Below are 20,018 nucleotides of genomic sequence, written 5' to 3' on the forward strand. Positions count from 1 at the left end.
AAATCACCAGTCAGGCATGGTGGTGCACACCTGTAATTCCAGCACTTGGGAAACTGAGGCAGGAGGTTCACCTCAAGTTTAAAACTAGCTTAGGCTGCATACTGTGTGCAAGGCCAGCCTGGACTACATAGAGCCTGTCTGAATACCCACCCCCCAAAAAAGAGAGATCATTAGTGATTTGTGTGTGTGTGTGTATGAGAGGGAGACAGAGACAGCGAGAGAAAGAGACAGACAGACAGGGTCTCACTTTGTAATTCAGGTTGGTCTTGAACTTACTATGTAGCCCAGGCTGGCCTCAAACTCATGGCATTCCTGCCTCAGCCTCTCAGGTACTGGTATTACAAGTATGTACCACCTTGCCTGGTTTCATTAGTTTTAAACCTTTTTTTAAAAATTTTTTTATTTTTAATTTTATTTTTTTTTCCCAGTACCAGGGATCAAACTCACGACCTTGCACTTGCCGGGCAGGCTCTGTGCCGCTGAGCTAAATCCCCAGCCCCCAATTAGTGACTTTTTAAAAACCAGTTTTAATTGAATGATGAAGTAGTGATATATGAAATATTAGAGGTCTCAATTGTTTTGACTTCAAAACGGAATGAGAATGGATGTATGTGAAGAATTTCACAAAGAAAATTGAAAGTATTATAAAGCACAAACCAGTCCACTCTTCTACACTCTTTAAACATTAACTGATTGAATTTCCCATAACAACTATGAAATAATTTGCTTTTGGTAGATGGGAAAACTGGGGCAGGATGGTTTAACCTAGTAAGTGGTTGAGCAGGGTTTTAGTCCTAGGAAATATGGCTCCAGAGACCATATTTTTCCTATTCTGCATGCAATAAGAATATAGGAGTCAAAGGAATAGGAAAATTATAAACAAAAATGGGCTTACTGATTGAAAAAAAAAATGGAAAAGCTTCAGAAAGAGACCCAGGTTAAGAAAATGGTAAGAAATGAGTTTGTGCTTGTGTTGTTTTTTATTTTTTCCTGTCTTAGAGCTTTTCCCACTCTATGCCAGTTTAGGTTTGTTTCTTCCACTCTCATGCTTTCCCTTGTCACCTACCAATTATCAGGTTCCCCTGCAGCTTCAGTCCCAAATCCAGACAGCTGGTAGAGTCCAATGGATCACTTCATTCTTGATATCATCTTGATATTCATCTTGATCTCATGTAGACTTTTCTAACTAAACATTTTTATTGGCAGATTCATGAGCCCTACTTCCAGTGTTCTATAGTATATTGAATGACATTGTCAAAGGTATCCAGTCACTCAAACCTAGTATCTTGGGGTTGTCTTGGGCCTTCCTTTCTTGTTCCCCCCATTTAGTTACCAAGATCATCAGTTCTTTATTTGAAATAAGTCTCAAATGTTTCTTCTCTTCATCCATATAATCATTATTTGTATTCAGACTTACATCATTTCTGTCTTGATTTGTTACAGTAAAAGAACATTAAAAGGTTTCCTTGCCTCCAGAGTTCTCCAAGCCTCCTTTTTATTTCTGACTTACTGAGTTTGACATAGTGTGAGAAGTGTGGGCATCATGCATGGCAAGTGACACAGTAGCCTAGAGTAGTTATTTTGAGTGGTTTAAATGGACATTAATGAGAACAGGACATTTAAGGAGTCTTATCATAGAGAAGGTAATAAAGCATTGAGAAACAGTACAGAAACCAGTAAAAAATCTAAGATAGAGCTTTGAAGAATTTACTTGCTATTTTGGAGGGTAGGGATTGAGGATTGAACCCAGGACCTCATGCATATGAGGCAAGTGCTGTACCACTGAGCTACATTCCCAGTCCCAGATTTGCTTACTCTGACACAAGTTAGTGAAGCCACAAGGAATAGACCAGCAAAGCAATGATAAAAAAAAAAACTAAGGTCAGTTGTTAAGTAACTTGTTCAGTTCTTTTTAAAAATTTAAGAAGAATGAACTACAACTGGGAATTTAGCTCCTCAGTAGTAGTTTACTGTTATACAGTCATGGGAGACTTGTGGACACAATATAAACAGAAAGTGATCTTAAATGAGAATATTCCTATTGATGTTTGAGAATTGGTCATTAGCAGTACTTAGATTTAATTTCTATAACCTAGGCCAGTGGTGGCGAATCTGTGGAACCCATGCCACAGTGGGCTGTTTATATCATTGAAAGCTCTAAAAGGTTCACCATCGCTGACCTAGGCAGTAGATGATAAGGACCTAAACCCCGGCAATGATGGTAAGAATGGAGAATTGTTGGGAATCCCTCTGAGGAAAAACTGACAGAATGCGGTGACCACGACTGTATAAATTCTTTACTTTCAGTTACAGGAACGGTGCTATAAATTAGAATTACATGATGTTTATGTGATGTTTATGAATATTAATAATTATTGAAGTTATCTACACTTAGGAATTCTGAATTCAGATACATTCATGTTTATCCTGTTTTATTTGCAAATGGTATTAAGTTTCTACATGAGTAAATACATAAAGGATAGAAAACTAACAGATAAGAAAGGAAAGATAAGGGCATAAAAAGTACAAATAGAAATATGATTAATATATAATGTGGCTTACCATTTAAGTCCTCTATACTTGATAAAAATTTGGCTTTAAGTTGGTCTTAAGTAGTTCTTTTATGTTTTAAACATAAACGTTTTGTATAATTAAAGACAGTCGTGTACAAATCATAAGTATACTGCTCAACAGATTTTGTGGCCTACATTTGTGATGCTCAATATAAAGAAGATAATATGCACAGCTGCCCTGTTAAAAATATCATCCTAAGATAAAACTGTGGTGGGCATGGTGGAGCACACCTGTAATCACAGCTACTCAGGATGCTGAAGAGGAGGATTCCAAGTTCAAGGCCAGACTGGGTAACTTAACAAGACCTATCTAAAATTTAAAAAAACAGGTTTTTTTTTTTTAAAGGGCTGAGAAGTATGGCTCAATAGTAGAGCACTTGGCTAACACATATGAGATCCTGAGCTTGAGCCCCTATATCACAAAAACAAAAACAAAACTAGCCTAGTTGTGTCATACATAGATCTCTGGCACTGTGCAGCTTGGGCACGAGTTCCATGTCTAACACCACTGTCAACGCTATTATTGTCAGCATGTTATTAGGAACAATACCTACCTATGAAGACTTTCAAGTTTAAATGGGTCAATTTAATTAAAGCATATAGAGCTGCACTTAGAATATACCAAAGGCTCAAAAAAGATGTTATCATTTTTCTTCTTAAAGAAAAAAACCAAGTTCATTACAAGCATAGTTATTTTTATATTACCTATTTCTGTGTATGATGCTGGGTATTAACCAGGAAGTCTTGTATGTGCTAAACATGTGCTCGGCCTCTGAACTGCAGACCAGCCCCATATTGTTTATTTTTAATATTCTTTTTAAAAAGTGCTTAAAATTTGATTTTTTTTTTTTTTTTTTTGGTTTTCCCCAGTACCGGGAACCGAACTCACGACCTTGCGCTTGCCAGGCAGGCACTTTTGCCGCTGAGCTAAATCCCCAGCCCCCTTAAAATTTGATTTTATATGATCCCAACTGTATTGGAAGCAAACCCTAGAAATAGGTTTTTCCCAGGGCACTCAAATATCCTAATGTTGAAGGACATGCATATCATAACTCGATAGTAAGTTTGTAGGAAACATTAAAAATTCTTTATATGGCTGGGTTTTGTATAAGGAGCTGTATAGAGTGAACCAAACAGTTTGTCCTTGCCCTCAAATAACTAACAATCTATTGGACAGGAAAGAAGGGATAAACTGGCCTGGAAATAGGAGTTTATCAGAAGGAGACAATAGAGTAAATTGACACATATTAGGAAAAACCTTCCTAACATAAACAAATTATTCTCATATTCTTTGACTTCAGCAAAGTAAGCACTTTCCCGAGATACCCGTTTGGCTGCTCTCATTGGTAAGTATTTTTGAGAACCAATGAATAGAAAGCAAATGAAACCATGTTCTAGCACATTTTTAGTAAAACAAGGAACAACAACCCCTCATAATAGTTACATAAAGCATAGTGAGTACTGTCATACTATAGGTAGAAACAGTGTTTGTATATAATTGCAACTAGGAAAATACCAACCTGAGCGTATCATGGTTAGCTATAATGCATTTAAAACCAACAGACTTTTTTTTTTTTTTTTTTTGAGACAGGATCTTGCTATGTAGTTCACACTGGCCTTGAACTCACTATATAGCCTAGAGTGGCCCTGAACTTGCAGCCACCTTCCTGCCTCAGCCTCCTGAGTGCTGGGATTATAGGTTTGCTGGCACATGCCTGGCCCCAGTAGAACTCTTAACAAGAAAATCCCACTTTTGTTTGGCCAGTTGAAACAACAGTCATTTTTTAAACTTCTGATTATAAATTGGAATGTTTATTGTTCTATTTCTAGAGTGAATAACCTGCTACAATTTCTAAAATTGACCAGTAATAATATAGTTTTGCAGCTTTAAATTACTGACAACTCTCTGTATTTTCTAGATTTTTTCTTTACATTTCATACTTTTTTCTGAAACTATGTTTTCTTTTCTACATTCTTCTTTAGTGCACTTTTAAATATTTTCCATACATTCAGAATGTCATGTAGGGAAAAGCGTCTACTTTGTGTTTATTGTTAATATACCTGCGCCATAATAGTTCTCTCATCTACATTCAGCTGAATTCCCTAGTTTAGAATCCTGACCCATTCATTTTTTTCATTCTGTATCTATCAGTTGCCCAGTTCTTATAAATAGCTTTTTAAATCTTTTCTTGCTTCTTACTCCCATTTTCATTCTTTCCTTCTCCCTGTGGCCTTAGACCTATAATGTGTCTGCAGTGATTGTGCTAGTCTTCTTAACAATTCTTCTTTCTTACTACTGTCAAACTAATCCTATATGCTCAACAACTGCAAACCGAATACATCTGTGTTTTGTACAGGTCAGGTGATGGCAACACTTAGCAGTTTGTGTAGAAGAGAGTTTTTTTTTTTTTGTTGGTTTTTCTCTGGTACCGGGAACCGAACTCATGACCTTGCGCTTGCCAGGCAGTAGAAGAGAGTTTGGTCAGTAATGAACATCAGTGTGGCTGCATTAAGTAGAATTTGAAGCAAAAAGAAAAGAATTTTGGCCTAGAAGATGCAGGTTCCTAGCATTAGCCCTAATAAACAGGATGGAGATGTTCAATATGATACGTTCATTTGCTCTAATGTTATGAAACAGAGTCTGGAGAGAAGAAAGTATTAAATGTTTTGAGTATTATAATAGAGGTACTACGCCACGGGCCTTAGAGAACTCTTCTACTCTAGTGGGTCAGGGAAGGGCCTCTCAAGAGGAAATAAAAAGGGGCTGGGGATTTAGCTCAGCGGCAAAGCACCTGCTTGGCAAGCGCAAGGTCGTGAGTTCGGTTCCTGGTACCGGAGAAAAACCAAAAAAAAAAAAAAAAGAGGAAATAAAAGGGCTGGGGATTTAGCTCAGCGGCAAAGCGCCTGCCTGGCAAGCGCAAGGTCGTGAGTTTGGTTCCCGGAACCAGAAAAAAAGAAAAAAAAAAAAAAAAAAAAAAAGAGGAAATAAAAGAATCAGTATTGGCTAGACGGTAGTGTTCTAGACTAAGGAAACAAGTGTGATAAGGCCTGGATTCAATAGAATGACATTATGTAATAGGCATTGAGGAGTAAACAAAGTCTGGATTCTCTCATCAAGAGCTAATATTCTGGAAGCCTCTGTAAGTCAGTGTTATAGAAGTTAAGATTTGAAAAAAAATGACCTTCAGGTTCCAGGAGAAGCTGGTTGTCTCATCTAACTCAGAACTAAGGGACAAAGGGGCTGGGGATTTAGCTCAGTGGTACAGCGCCTGCCAGGCAGGCGTGAGATCTTGAGTTCGATTCCTGGTACTGGAAAAAAAAAAAAAAAAAGAACTGAGGGACGAGTACACAAAATTCAAGGTGAATTTACTAATGCACTGAGATTGTTGAACTATTTTCAGAAAGCTGACATACCTGCTGCTCTCATAGAAGATTGGTAGTAAGAAGAGAATGCCAAGCCAGACATGGTGTTGTATACCTATAATCACAGAATTTGGTAGGCTGAGGCAGGAGGATTTGCAAGTTCAAGAAGGATTGTGAGCCTGAGCTACATAAGAAGACTCTGTCTCAAAATAACAAAAACAAAACAAAACAAAAAATAGAATGCCGTTTTATTATCTTTATAATAGGATTACCAGTTTGGCATGGCTAATTCATCTTTCACCTTTAAAAAGACATATGGGAAGCCAAGTCTGGAGAAAATCTGGAGACTGAAATCTGAATGTGAAGTCTTTTTCCCCCAACAAAAGTGCTATTTAAACAGGAGTTTTGCTATATATGAATGAGTTTTGTTTAATGGTGCTGAAGACTGAGCCCAGCACTTCAGGCACGCTAGACAAGTGCTTTAGCACTTAACCCCCTAATTCTGTGTACAGTTTTGGCAAGGGTATCTTCTCCATAGTTTAATGGGTTATGCCAATGTTTACCTTAATTATTACTAAGACTTAATAAATTTATACTCAAGAGGTTAGTCTTTATCCATGAGTCAATAGGATGTAAGTACATCTGGTTTTGAAAGAAGATACGGTAGAGTGTGAGTTACGTTAGCAGGAATAGAAGCTAGAAGCCAAGGGAAACATTTACGAATAGTTCTAATAATGATGGATGAATAAGGATGAAGAAGAAAGAACAGAACCTAGTAGGGATTGATTTGATCTATCTTACTTCTACTCAGAATTCCACCATGTGGCTCATCTGTTTTTTCTGTATCAAGTTTAGTTTGTTTGTTTTTTGGTATATGTATTACTGAGGATTGAACCCATGAACTTTACACTAACCTATGTCCCCAGTCTTCGTTTTTTTGAGATAGGGTCTTACCAAGTCATTAAATTGCCCAGGCTAAGCTCAAACTTCGAATCCTCCTGCTGTTCTCCATTGGGATTACAGTTGTGCACCACCATGAGTGAATTCTTTATTTTCTATATCAAAATGTGTTGCTTAAAAGAGAGTTTGGATTTGTCTACAGTGTACAGGATAAAGAATTATGCTAATGACACTGATTTAACATTGTCCTTTCAGTTTGTGGCTTTTATTTTATTGCATAAAGAAATAGGTAAATATATTCACATCAGTATGAACAGATGTGAGGATTTCTGCAGAATGAACATGGTTATTTAAAGTACAAAGAAAAGGAAAAAGTATTTTGTTTTAGGAGCAGGTTTAGTTTCATGGAGAAGAAAATAATTACTTTATCTTTGCTTGTGTTGGGGGATGTTTCAGTTTGTTTTTGAAAGTACATAGAATTCTCATGTGAGTGATTAACTTAAAATTATTTTGTACTCATTCAACATATTCTTGTACTCAGTATCTTAAAAAGTTGAGTGAATGTCCAGCTATTTACACTTACACATGTCCACTCTTTAGGTGCAATTGACACTTGATGTTGGTAAGGAGTAATTTTTAACAGCCTTTGAGAGTCTTGTGGTAACTTCCTCTTTCAAGGACAATTTCATTCGGATACATACAAAACAGATATGACAACACATTTGATTTTGGAAGGTAAATCCAGATTTCTTAATTGTTCGCATTTCCTTAAATTCAACCTTTTTACATTTCTGTTCTTTAGGTCTGCCAAAATGTCTGAAAGATCAGATCTCCTTCACTTCAAGTTTGAAAATTATGGAGATTCAATGTTACAAAAAATGAACAAATTAAGAGAAGAGAATAAATTTTGTGATGTTACAGTTCTCATAGATGATATTGAGGTGCAGGGACATAAAATTGTGTTTGCTGCAGGTTCCCCCTTCTTAAGAGACCAGTTTTTACTGAATGATTCCAGAGAGGTGAAAATCTCCATATTACAGAGTTCTGAAGTGGGGAGACAATTGCTCTTATCCTGTTATAGTGGTGTGCTGGAATTCCCTGAGATGGAACTGGTAAATTACTTGACTGCTGCAAGTTTTCTTCAGATGAGCCACATTGTAGAACGATGCACACAGGCCCTGTGGAAATTTATAAAGCCAAAGCAGCCAATGGATAGTAAAGAGGGATGTGAACCGCAGAGTGCTTCTCCCCAGTCAAAAGAACAGCAGGGAGATGCCAGAGGCTCCCCAAAGCAGGACTCACCTTGTATTCATCCATCTGAAGACAGTATGGATATGGAGGACAGTGATATTCAGATTGTTAAAGTAGAATCTATTGGGGATGTATCAGAGGTTAGAAGTAAAAAAGATCAGAACCAGTTTATTTCTTCTGAACCCACTGCTTTACATTCATCAGAACCCCAGCACTCCCTGATAAATTCAACTGTGGAAAACAGAGTAAGTGAAATAGAACAAACCCACCTCCACAATTATGCTCTGTCTTACGCAGGCAGTGATAACATCATCATGACCTCAAAAGATGTCTTCGGGCCTAATATTCGAGGTGTAGACAAAGGCCTACAGTGGCATCACCAGTGCCCAAAGTGTACCAGGGTGTTCCGTCACCTGGAGAACTACGCCAACCATTTAAAAATGCACAAACTCTTTATGTGTCTACTCTGCGGCAAGACTTTTACTCAGAAAGGCAACCTTCATCGACACATGCGTGTGCATGCCGGAATTAAACCTTTCCAGTGTAAAATCTGTGGGAAAACCTTTTCTCAGAAGTGTTCCTTACAGGATCATCTTAATCTTCACAGTGGAGATAAGCCCCATAAGTGTAACTATTGTGACATGGTATTTGCACATAAGCCAGTTTTGAGGAAACACCTTAAACAGTTGCATGGCAAAAACAGCTTTGATAATGCCAATGAGAGAAATGTGCAAGACCTCACAGTGGATTATGATTCTTTTGCATGTACAACAGTCACAGACTCTAAAGGGTGTCAGCCACAGCCTGATGGAACACAGGTCCTGGATGCAGGTAAACTGGCCCAAGCTGTCCTCAGCTTAAGGAGTGATAGTACTTGTGTGAATTGAGTAGAGGCTTAATCACAACTAGAACTGACTGTCAGTGTGGCAATAGTCTTGAGTCTTTTTTTAGGAGTGATTTTACTAGTTTTACTTCTCCAAAACCTCCAATGTAGGTGGTAGGGGGTAAGTTAAAGCACTAATAGACCAGGCAACTTACCACTTGGAGTGGTTTTGCCTTCCTTTTGCCCTCTCCCATAAATAACTCTGTTTTGAGTTATTTATTTTGTGATGTCTGTTTTCTTTCCCAAGGGATAATTCCATTTATCTACCTAACGTTGACTTATGTCTTAGACTGACACTGTTTTAGGCTTTCACCAGCACATTCTAAAAGTACCAAACGGTTAATAACATTACCTGCTCTCCACTAATAGATGCTGTGCTAAAAGAAGTGAATAATAATTTTCTTTGGCAAAAAATAGACTAAGATAAAAGATGATACTGCTGTTGACCTAAATATGTGATAAAACCCTACGGTTACCTATTGATAATTGATCCATGTCTGATAAATGAACAAATCTACTTCCTATCCTTTGTACTTGTCTTGGAGCTGGCTCTAAAGAAGTATGTTGGTTTACTCTGTATACTTTCCAACACTACCACGGCCCAACTTCATCTCACTGAATTGTTTGTATAGACCAGAGTATACGCTTTTCAAAAACACCCACAGACAAATAGAGATCACCATAGAAGGCATAATGAAGGAAAGAAGAACAATTATAAAGCAACACGTAAGTGAGAGGGTTTCCAGGTAGCACATCCCAGTAAAAGGCCAGATGCTTGCCAGGAATATAGCTCAGTGGCACAGTGCCTGCCTGGCAAGTGCGAGGTCGTGAGTTCGATTCCCAGTACCAAAAAATAAAAAAGAGGCCAGATGCTTAATGTGACACTGATGCTTTTGAAATCAGGATTGCTTCTGGCATACTTTTTAGTCCTAAAAAATAATGATCTCTCCAGAAAAGTAGTATTTGAGAACTTCTGAATTTCATATCAGAGTTTAACCATCAGAAAGGTGAGTTTAGCCATCAGAATTTTGTCCTTTATAAGTGTACCTAAGTTCTTAAAATAGATGAAAAAAGTTAAATGAGACACATAAGAGCAACCGATTTTTTTTTTTTTTTTTTTTTGCATTCAAATATTTTCCTTAAAAGTACACTACCCCACTTTGCCACCTTAGACAGACTTATAATAATACAAAGTTGGCCTTCCAGTTCGGGAAGAATAAAACTATTTTTCCTTAAGCACACTTCACACATAAAATTTTGAGTACTACTTGGTCCTAACCCATGGGTTAGACTTAGATAGTAGGAGTGTTAGAGTACAGTACTTAGAGAATCTTAAAGAGACATTTACTCCTCCTCCTTAATTTAAATTGGGACATCCAAAGCCCAAAGAAGTGGCCTGGCCAATGTTGGCTAAACTAAATAAGTGACTAACTATAAACTAATGTCTCTTTATTTCTTCCCACTACACTTTGACTTAAAAATCTACAAGTTGAAGAACAGTGCATTAGCAAAAACGTCTCCAGTTTTATGTTTCACTTTTTGTGTTTCCCTGCTGGCTTTCTGAGACAACCTGGATCTTGCCAGCAAAACATCACCAAGGAACTTATTTAATTATTATTTTTTAAATTTTATTTTTACTGAACCCAGGGTCTCATGTATGCTAGGCATACATTCTTCCACTGCCTTATATCCCCAGCCCCTGTCGGTTATTTTTTAGATGAGTATTACATTCTTCTCAAGCATTTAGTTTATTTTTTGACTGTTAGGGAGGGAAAAGGCAAGAATAATGTGAAAAGGATCCAAATGTGAAATGCATTTTATCTGGAAAACTGTTTCATTTCTGTCAAGGTTTTCGCTTTTGTTTTTGAGCTGAGAGAGTACATGTACAAATAATCCAAAAGTTAGGCTTTATTTATATAGTCAGAGAAAATTATAATTTGATATATTCCCAAGTGAGTGTGATTTGAGGTATAACTTCTCTTCCTTTCAGATATTTAATGTGAGAATAGAGGTTAGTGATAAAACTTACCGGTACCTTATGCCGGCATCAGTCATTGTCAAATGATACTTCCTAGCATTGTGATTTTTATAGGATCCAGCCAGGAGTACCAATTCTATGCAACAGTGAGCCTACTAAGCCAACCAGTATTTTCTCTGAACATCATTTCTTGGCAGAAAAATTTCAGTACTTCTTTGCTCACATTCATGTTTTGTTTTTGTTACTCACTTGAAGACTGAAGCACAGGGGTTTGAATAAAATTGGTCTCTTTGGTTGGAAACTATTTCTAGGTTCATTTAGATCATTCCCGAAACTGGTTTTTTGGTTTTTGGTTTTCATTTATTTTTGACAGGGTCTTGCTGCGTAGTTCAGGCTGGCCTTGAACTCACCATGTAACCCAGGCTAGACTCATACTCACGGCAATCCTTCTGCCTTGGCCTCCGCAGTGCTAGGATTACAGGCGTGCACCACCATACCTGGCTGGAACTTTTTTTTTAATACTGTAAATTGAACCTAGGGCCTGTGCATGTTAAACATGTACTCTACCACTGAACGCAAGAAACATTTACTAAGCACTTCTGTTGCTGGGCACTATGCTAAATACTAAAGATATGAAGGTAAGATTGATAAGGTCCCTGCCCTCACGGAGTTTATGGTCTCATGTGGTCTTTAACAGAGTCAAGGTCTCGATTAGATTTTGTACTAGGAGTAATTAAATTACCTTTTTTCCTTTGATCACTTACACTCAGCATTTTTTTTATTTTCTGTTAGTAAAACTTACAGTTCTCATTGTTTGCAAGTAAAAACCACTGAAGTAATTTGCAAGCTCCTCCATTTCTTGCTGGGAGAAGTGTTCTGTTTCTGTGAGATATTTTGTTTCCTAATTTCAGTGGCACTTGTGTTTTCTCTTTCACTTATACATGTTTTTTAGATTGTATTGCAAAGAAGTCAAGTTACTGGTGTCAAGTACATTTTATAGGAGAACATGATTTTCAAACCTAGAAGGAAGAGTTTTAAAACTTTAGTCATTTGTATTTTATGGATCCCAGATAATTGAAAAGAGGACTTTTTGAGCATAGTTTGATTTTTAAAAACTTACTTTGTCACAGTTATTTATTATTTAACTTTACAGACAAACTCCAAACTGAAATGGCTCTGAGGTAAATCAGATGTAGTTTTAATTTGTTTTAGTTCCTTTACTGGAAGATCTATAAATAGACACTGGTCATTGCTTCTAAAATATTAAACAACTCAAAACATTTTATTTCAGCTCATGAATAGCTGTTCTAAATCTGTTGTATGTTAGACATACTGTGAACTACCTCTTCACTTATTATGGGGAAGTTTCCTTAATAAAAGTGTGACAATTAAAACTCTGGTGTCAGTGGTTTACTTTCTTACCCTTCCCCCTTTTACAGTTGCTTGAATTTGAATCCAGGAGTGCTTCTATTCTTTAAATACATTTTAATTAAGCCTGATGAAAACAACAACAAAAAAAAAAAACTCAAAAGGGCCGGGGATATAGTTCAGTGGCACAAGCGCCTGCCTGGCAAGCGCAAGGTCCTGAGTTCGATTTCCGGTACCAAAAAACAACAACAAAAAAAAAAGCCTGATGACTTTGCCTTCAGAAGGAAGTATGGACTAACAAGAAATTAGTTATTACTAGAGTCAGTTATTTCCATGAGAATCTGCTGATTGAGGAGACAAAAGCAATAGCTTGTAAGAACTTCATTACACAAATACTTCATGCCTACTAAGTACTAGACTTCTGGAATGCACAGACCAGTAAGCAGTTGGCCCTAAATGCCTCAGCCTCAATGGGACTCAATTTCAATGTAGGTTGTGAGTAAAATATTGAAAGCAAGCAAATGAATAACAGGTTCCAACTAGAAATCAGTTAATTTAAGGGTATATCAGGATGGCATGTGGGATGATGTGATTTATGAACAGTTTTGAATAAGTGAGAAGTGCTTTGCACGTGCAAGGCCTTGGATCCAGTCCCAACAGCAAGGAAGGGAGAGGAAGGGCCCGGGATATAGCTCAGTGGCACCAGCGCCTGCTTGTAAGTGCAAGGTCCTGAGTTCAATTCCTGACACCAAAAAAAAGGGGGTGGGGAAGGGGACATGTAGCTCAGTGGTAGGTAGCTCTGCGTAGCACTCTGGGTTTGACATAGGACCCATAGGCTGTAGAAGCCCTATTGTAGTTTCTCTTGCCATTTTGGAAATTGTAGTTGGTCCCAATGAAAACCTGCCCCTTAGTCTGTAAGAACCCTCCAAGAGTTCGGATTTTGGAACCTGACGTCCGCTCCATAACCAGCTTTAAAATCAGTTTCCAATTTGGGTGTTGGGAAAGGGAATGGCTTACGTGCTGAAACTAGGACCGAATAGAGTGGACTTGCCATATTCGGACGCCTTTTTGTTATTCCAGGAACGCAGGAAATGAGAAAGAAAGACCAGCGCAGGATGTCCTTCCGGGGCGCCCAGGCGGTCTTAGCACAAAATAAAACTGGTTGATACCGGATGTGTTTCCTCCAGGCTAAGTCCATCTTCCGGCCTGGGCCCTGCTGCCGCGGAAGCCTCAACCCCAATTTTGTGAGTCGGTAAGTGAACCCGAAGGACGTTCGCCAGGTAGCAAAGCCTGGTGAAGAAAAGGAGGAGGCGGTCAGCTGGGCGTGGCCTCTGAGTGGCTAATCTGCTGCCGCGGACCCTTGTCTGACACTGCTCCGGGTTGGGAAGAACTCAGTGCCGAACTGGAGAGATTTTTTCCAGGCCACCTGGGATCCAGTTTTAGTTCAACAGATGTTCCCCGCGCTCCTCTTGCTAATGCGTGGGCTCCTGTGGTAGGTGGAGAAACACAGATGAAGCAGCCACCCTCTCCGAGCCCTGGGAACGACTGTGCAGGGGAGGAGTCATATTAGTCTTACTTGGTTTGGGCTTAAAGGAGCCAAATCAGTTCCTGGGAGAAAGCTGGAAACCAAATGTAATAGCGGTGCAAAGTTATTATATGGGTGGTTTTTTAAGGATAAGGATGAAAACTTAATATCTAAGCTTGGAGTATGAAAAATACAGTACAGGGAGATAAAGCTATAAAGATGGGTTCTGGCCAAACTATGAAAGAAGTTACATTCTTTTTAAGAATGAAAAGGCTGCCTGGCAGAGGCGAGCCATTGAGGACGTAAAGCAGAAGGCCGGGGGACGTGAAAAAATACTTTCAAGTTCTGTTGAAATGCAGGAAAGGGGGTTGGGGATTTAGCTCAGTGGTACAGCGCCTGCCTGGCAAGCGTGAGGTCGTGAGTTCGATTCCTGGTACCGGAAAAAAAAAAAAAAAAAAAAGAAGAAGAAATTCAGGAAAGTAGTTGGGAATACAGGAGAGTGTTAGGTCAAGGAGACCTGTTGAAGACATTGCAATGGTCTGTTTGAAGAGGACTCAGGACCTATAACAGTAGTAGGGAGTAGGACGTTAGGACGCTACATTAAAGGTTTCTAATTTGGGATACTATGTTAATTACCGTGATTACTGTGTTATGGTGATTACTGTGCTTATTGTTGAATACTCAAATTTATGTGTTCTTGACTAGAAGGCACATAAAGTTTAGCCAAGGAGGCAAGCATAGAAACAATTACCAACAGGGGCTGGGTATTTAGCTCAGCGGCACAGTGCCTGCCTGGCAAGGGCAAGGTCATAAGTTCAATTCCCGGTACCGGGAAGAAAAAAAAAAAAGAGAAACTGTTACCAACAATTAAATGTAGTAGATGCTGTGACAGAAATATGAACACTGTGTATGAGCTTCTAGAGAAATGCATCATGATTTTATGGTTTTAATATGATGGTTTAGGACTTTACTCTTATTACCGAGAGTATAGTTTAGGTCTTCTTTTTCCCAAATCAGTTTAGGGGTGAGAGGGTTGTTTGTATTGTCACAACGTGGGAAAACATTTTCTATCCTTAAAGCGGTGTTTGTGTTTTATTTCACTTAGATTGTGACAATGGCCGCTGAATCTGAAGTTCTGCACTTCCAGTTTGAACAGCAAGGAGATGCAGTCTTGCAGAAAATGAATCTCTTGAGACAGCAGAATTTATTTTGTGATGTATCCATTTATATTAATGACACTGAGTTCCAGGGGCACAAGGTGATTTTGGCTGCATGCTCTACTTTCATGAGAGATCAGTTTTTACTCACACAGTCAAAACATGTCAGAATCACCATCCTGCAGAGTGCAGAGGTTGGAAGAAAATTGTTACTCTCTTGCTACACTGGAGCACTAGAAGTTAAAAGGAAAGAGCTTTTGAAATATTTGACTGCTGCCAGTTACCTTCAGATGGTTCACATTGTGGAAAAGTGCACAGAGGCTTTGTCAAAGTATCTGGAAATCGATCTTGCTATGAAAAATAACAACCAGCACACTGACCTGTGTCAATCTTCTGATCCATATCATAAAAGTGAAGAAGAGAATTCTGAGAAAGACTGTGAGATAATTGAAATTTCAGAAGATAGTCCAGTAAACATAGATTTTCATGTTAAAGAAGAAGAAAACAATGCATTGCAGTCCACAGTGGGGAGCTTGACATCGGAAAGAAAGGAAATGAAGTCACCAGAGCTGTCTACAGTAGACATAGGTTTTAAGGACAATGAAATTTGTATCCTCCATGTAGAATCTATCAGTACGGCTGGTGTAGAAAATGGGCAGTTTTCACAGCCTTGTACTTCATCAAAAGCAAGCATGTATCTCTCTGAAACACAGCATTCATTGATTAATTCTACAGTCGAAAGCAGAGTGACAGAAGTTCCTGGAAATCATGGCCAGAGCTTATTTTGTGAGAATACCGATGGAAGTCATGGCACGGTGAACGAGATTCAGAATATGGAAGAGAGTCATTCAATGAGGCACCAGTGCCCCAGGTGTCCTCGAGGGTTTCTTCATGTTGAAAACTACCTACGCCATCTTAAGATGCATAAACTGTTCTTGTGCTTACAGTGTGGCAAAACATTCACACAGAAGAAAAATCTTAACCGGCACATTCGAGGGCACATGGGCATACGGCCCTTTCAGTGTACCGTGTGCTTAAAGACCTTCACCGCCAAAAGCACACTTCAGGACCACTTAAACATACATAGTGGGGATCGGCCATACAAATGTCACTGTTGTGATATGGATTTCAAGCACAAATCTGCCCTCAAAAAACACTTAACTTCTGTTCATGGCAGAAGTAGTGGTGAAAAACTATCTAGGCCTGATCTGAAAAGGCAAAATCTATTATGATTGGAATTGTGGACTTGCTGTGTAAACCTTGAATCTTTTTGTTAGGCAAGTCTTTGTGTAGAAATGCAGCATTTGTAATACTATACCCTCTCCCCTATTTAGGTTTTACTTTTGATCTACCTGCACATACTGCTTTGTCTGAACTGATAAAGGAGGCCTGATAAAGCCGATGGGATGAATTATATACTGTATAAATCCTAAAGGAATATATGCCTGGAGAAAGAGTGTTCTTTTAAACAGCCTCAATTCTAATTGACTGAGAACAGTATTTGCAGATTCTTTTTTTTTTTTTTTTTTTTTTGGTACTGGGAATCGAACGGTATTTGCAGATTCTAACGTGTATTTTCTAGGTAATTGATTTCAATGTTAAATCCAACCACATAATAACTTTAATGAAGTAGAGTGACAAAAAATAAATTTTAAAATACTGTTATCCATTACGGGTCACTTTAAGAACAAATAGGATTAGCAATTTTTTTCTTTTAACTTTTAGCCATGTTCTTAGGTTCTAAACTAAGGTGCTTACAGTTTAGAATTAAGGTACTTAAATTTTAAACTGTGAAAAAACAATTCAGATTTACTTGATGATAGCAGAATTTCCTTATAATGTGTTAATATTTCTTAAAATACTTTTATTGCTATTTGTGATCGTTTAGATGCCTTAGAATAATTAGGTCCACCTTTCTTGATTGTATTTAATACAATTGGATTGATAATTTTGTGGCCAGTAAAATAATGCCGTTGGCACAAAGCTATGAAAAATTACTTTTCTAGAAATTCCAGCTTTATCAAAGATACTTGTTTTACTGTGTTTTTCCCAAAGTTCCTCTTTATTTTGTCATTTATGTAGTATAGTTGACCTTTTTGGTGTATACTTCCATGAATTTTAACACATGTACATATTTGTGCACTATCAGTGCAGTCGAGATGCAGAACAATTCCATCACCTCTAAAAACCCCCTCACGCTGTTCCTTGTTACTTCCTCCTAGCTACAAATAGTTCTTCATTTCTATAATTTTGCCTTTTCTTGAAAGTTGTATAAATGAAATCTTATTTTTACCCAGCGTAACACCTTTGGAGTCATTCATGTACACACTAATAGCTCATTCTCCCTTTTTATTTTCACTTGCCAATATATATTCTGTCACCAATGAACAGTTTAAATACTAGTACCAACTATTAATTATAATTCTTAATTTACATTAATTCAGTTTACATTCATTATGTTAAGAAAAAATGTTAACCATCCCTAGAATTTTATTTGGTATTTCTGTAAAGTGCCAAAAGGAAAGTTATAATTGTGGTTATTTTAGTGAGTAATATTTCAAATTGTGTTCTGAGACCTAGCTCTTGATATCCTTTTCTACATATAATACAAATTGTTGTTGTTGTTGTTGTTACAACAAAGATCAAAATATATTCCAGGGCAAATCACCTCTGAAACACATGAACTACTTTGAGTAAAGAAGTCTGACTGGATGCATCTTGCTTTCAAGCTAAAACCCTATTCCTTCTCTACTTACCTCTTTATTTAGAAATTCTACTGTATTTAACTTCTACTGGTGCTCTTTTGAATTTTAAAACATAATATACTTTGTATCATTTTTAAGAATTTTGTGAAGAATCCCATGTTGTTATAAAGGTTAAATACAATTTTTTTGACAACTTTTGTGGAAAAGATACTCTCTATTGAATTTTAAATCTGGGAGAGATTTTTTTAAAATTCAGGTCTCATATTTGATGAGAAAACTGACTTCATAAATCCAGGTCACTAATTACTGATATTGGGCAGGTCCTTGAACTTTATGTGTATAATAATTTTAATCTCAATCATTTTTAAGCTCCTTTCCAGGAGTAAAATTGTATTTTATATTTAATTTTTTTCCTGGGGAAAGCAAAAGAGGAGAATTATGTCTTCATTGATGTTACTCTTTGAGCACTCCATCAAAGACAAAATTTTTCTAAATAGTGTTTTTCTTTAACTTGATAATAGTTTAGAGCTTAATTTCCTTTCCCATTTATAGTTGTGGCCATTTATAGTTGTGGAAATATTTTCCTTTCAGAAATAGTTTTCTTGTGATTAGGCTACTTTTCTTATTTTTGCTTCCTAGGATGAAGTATTGGAGGGGAGGGCTAAGTATGGGAGAAGAGAGTAAAAAAAAAAAAACCTGATTTTTTAGGAATTGGTATCTATCTTGAATGCTTGATAAAAATTTTAGTTGGAACAATGTTTATGTGTGCCTTGTCAGATGTTGTACAAGTTTTTTGAGCACTTTGAGATTTTTGTGTGTGGGGAAGGTATTTTGTAAAAGTGATAGTTGTTATTTATATTATTTATTCTTGGTAAGTAGCACAGAATAATCTCAAGACATTCTAAAGAAAGTATCTGTTTGCATGATGTGTCTAAAATATTTCTCAAAAATGGAATCTTAACATGCAGGTATGGCAAAGTAAAATGTAAAATTTATTATTCATTTAAACTACTTTAAGTTGCTTTTGTTTCAGATAAGACAGAAAAATGTAACATCTTTTGAGTTCAGCCCCTTTTTGCATTTACATATATAAAAGATCTTAAAAAGGTAGTTTAAGTTAAAGAGAAAATTCTTGTCATTTTTCCTTGGATGTAACTATCTTACATGTTTACATAAGAGATAAATAATAAACTGGAGGTAAGAATACAAAATGTTTGTCTTTTGCCTGTATTTGTGAATTTTTTTCCTTCTTTCTTTCTTCTTTCTTTTTTTGGAGACAGGGTCTCGCTATGTAGTACAGGCTGACCTTGAACTCACTGTGTAGCTCAGGCTGGCCTCTAACTTGCAGCAATCCTCCTTCCTCAGCCCCCTGAGTGCTGGGATTACAGCTGTGTGCCTCTACACCTGGCTGTTTATGTGAATTTTTATTTTTTATTTTATTTTTTTGTGTGTGTGTATGTGGTGCTGGGGATCTAACCCAGGGCCTTATGCATGCAAGGCAAAAACTGTACCACTGAGCCACATCCCCAGCCCCTGTATTTGTGAATTTTAAAGGACACAATTTTTCCTGGCTATTTATTAATTTCAGGAATACTTTCTGAGTTTGTACCAGAAATTAGGTAGACATAAATCCCTGTCTTCATGAAATTTACATTCTAATGGAGGGAGACAAACAGGACACAAATAAGTAAAATTAAGTTATGTCAGATTTGGAAAAAGATTTAGAGACAGTGCAGGGATAGTGCCACAGGAGAGTGAGATTGTAACTTTAAATGTGATCAGTTCACCTTTGAAAAGTATATTACTGTCTTTTGGAATAAAAATATATACCTAATGAGATATAAATACAACTACACACAAATACAATTAGTTGGAAAACATGTATATATAAAATCACCCATCATTTACCACCTGAAAATACAGAAATGAATCACTGATGGTTGAAATATTTTCTTTTAGATTGGCATATATTTCAAAGAGAGAAAAGAAAATGGCTATTGCAGGGGGAAAAAGTCTAATCGGGCAGTTAAATCCTTTTTCAAAAACAGTAACTTTTCCTTATATCATAAAGCTCATGTTACTTGTCCGTATTTTAATTTATATTTGATTTACTTCTATAGATATTTTCATTGTGCATATGGTTTCACATTGAATTTATGTCATGACTATTCCACCTAAGTTTCTCATCAGCAGCTGTATATAGTATCTGCCTTTTAGAATTATTTCAGTAAGTGAGATATAAGTAAAACTAAAATACTTTTAAAACACCTAATATAGGCCTTGCACATGGCAGATCGTAAATGTTAATTATCTAA

General features: G+C 37.2%; 2 protein-coding genes across 6 annotated transcripts in view; both read left to right on the plus strand.

The window, feature by feature from the left end:
- Positions 1–11,359, plus strand: part of Zbtb26 (zinc finger and BTB domain containing 26) — a 13,484-nt gene extending 2,125 nt beyond the window's left edge. For all 3 annotated transcript variants that reach the window (XM_005382517.2, XM_005382515.2, XM_005382516.2), the window contains exon 2: positions 7,639–11,359. In XM_005382517.2, the coding sequence (XP_005382574.1) occupies positions 7,649–8,974 (1,326 nt within the window). In that variant the 5' untranslated portion in view covers positions 7,639–7,648 and the 3' untranslated portion in view covers positions 8,975–11,359. The remainder of the gene's footprint in view (positions 1–7,638) is intronic.
- The window catches only part of Zbtb6 (zinc finger and BTB domain containing 6), a 20,955-nt gene extending 2,041 nt beyond the window's left edge, over positions 1–18,914 (plus strand). Inside the window, exons 2-4 of one of the 3 annotated variants that reach the window (XM_005382511.2) lie at positions 7,437–7,571; positions 13,397–13,568; positions 14,947–18,914. In XM_005382511.2, coding sequence (XP_005382568.1) covers positions 14,956–16,230 — 1,275 coding nt within the window. In that variant the 5' untranslated portion in view covers positions 7,437–7,571; positions 13,397–13,568; positions 14,947–14,955 and the 3' untranslated portion in view covers positions 16,231–18,914. The other 2 variants (XM_013513148.1, XM_005382512.1) reach the window with 2 other exon arrangements.
- Positions 18,915–20,018: the final 1,104 nt, after the last annotated feature.

This window comes from Chinchilla lanigera, unplaced genomic scaffold (assembly GCF_000276665.1).
Source record: "Chinchilla lanigera isolate Chin_1 unplaced genomic scaffold, ChiLan1.0 scaffold00018, whole genome shotgun sequence".
In the NCBI taxonomy this organism is placed as follows: domain Eukaryota; kingdom Metazoa; phylum Chordata; class Mammalia; order Rodentia; family Chinchillidae; genus Chinchilla; species Chinchilla lanigera.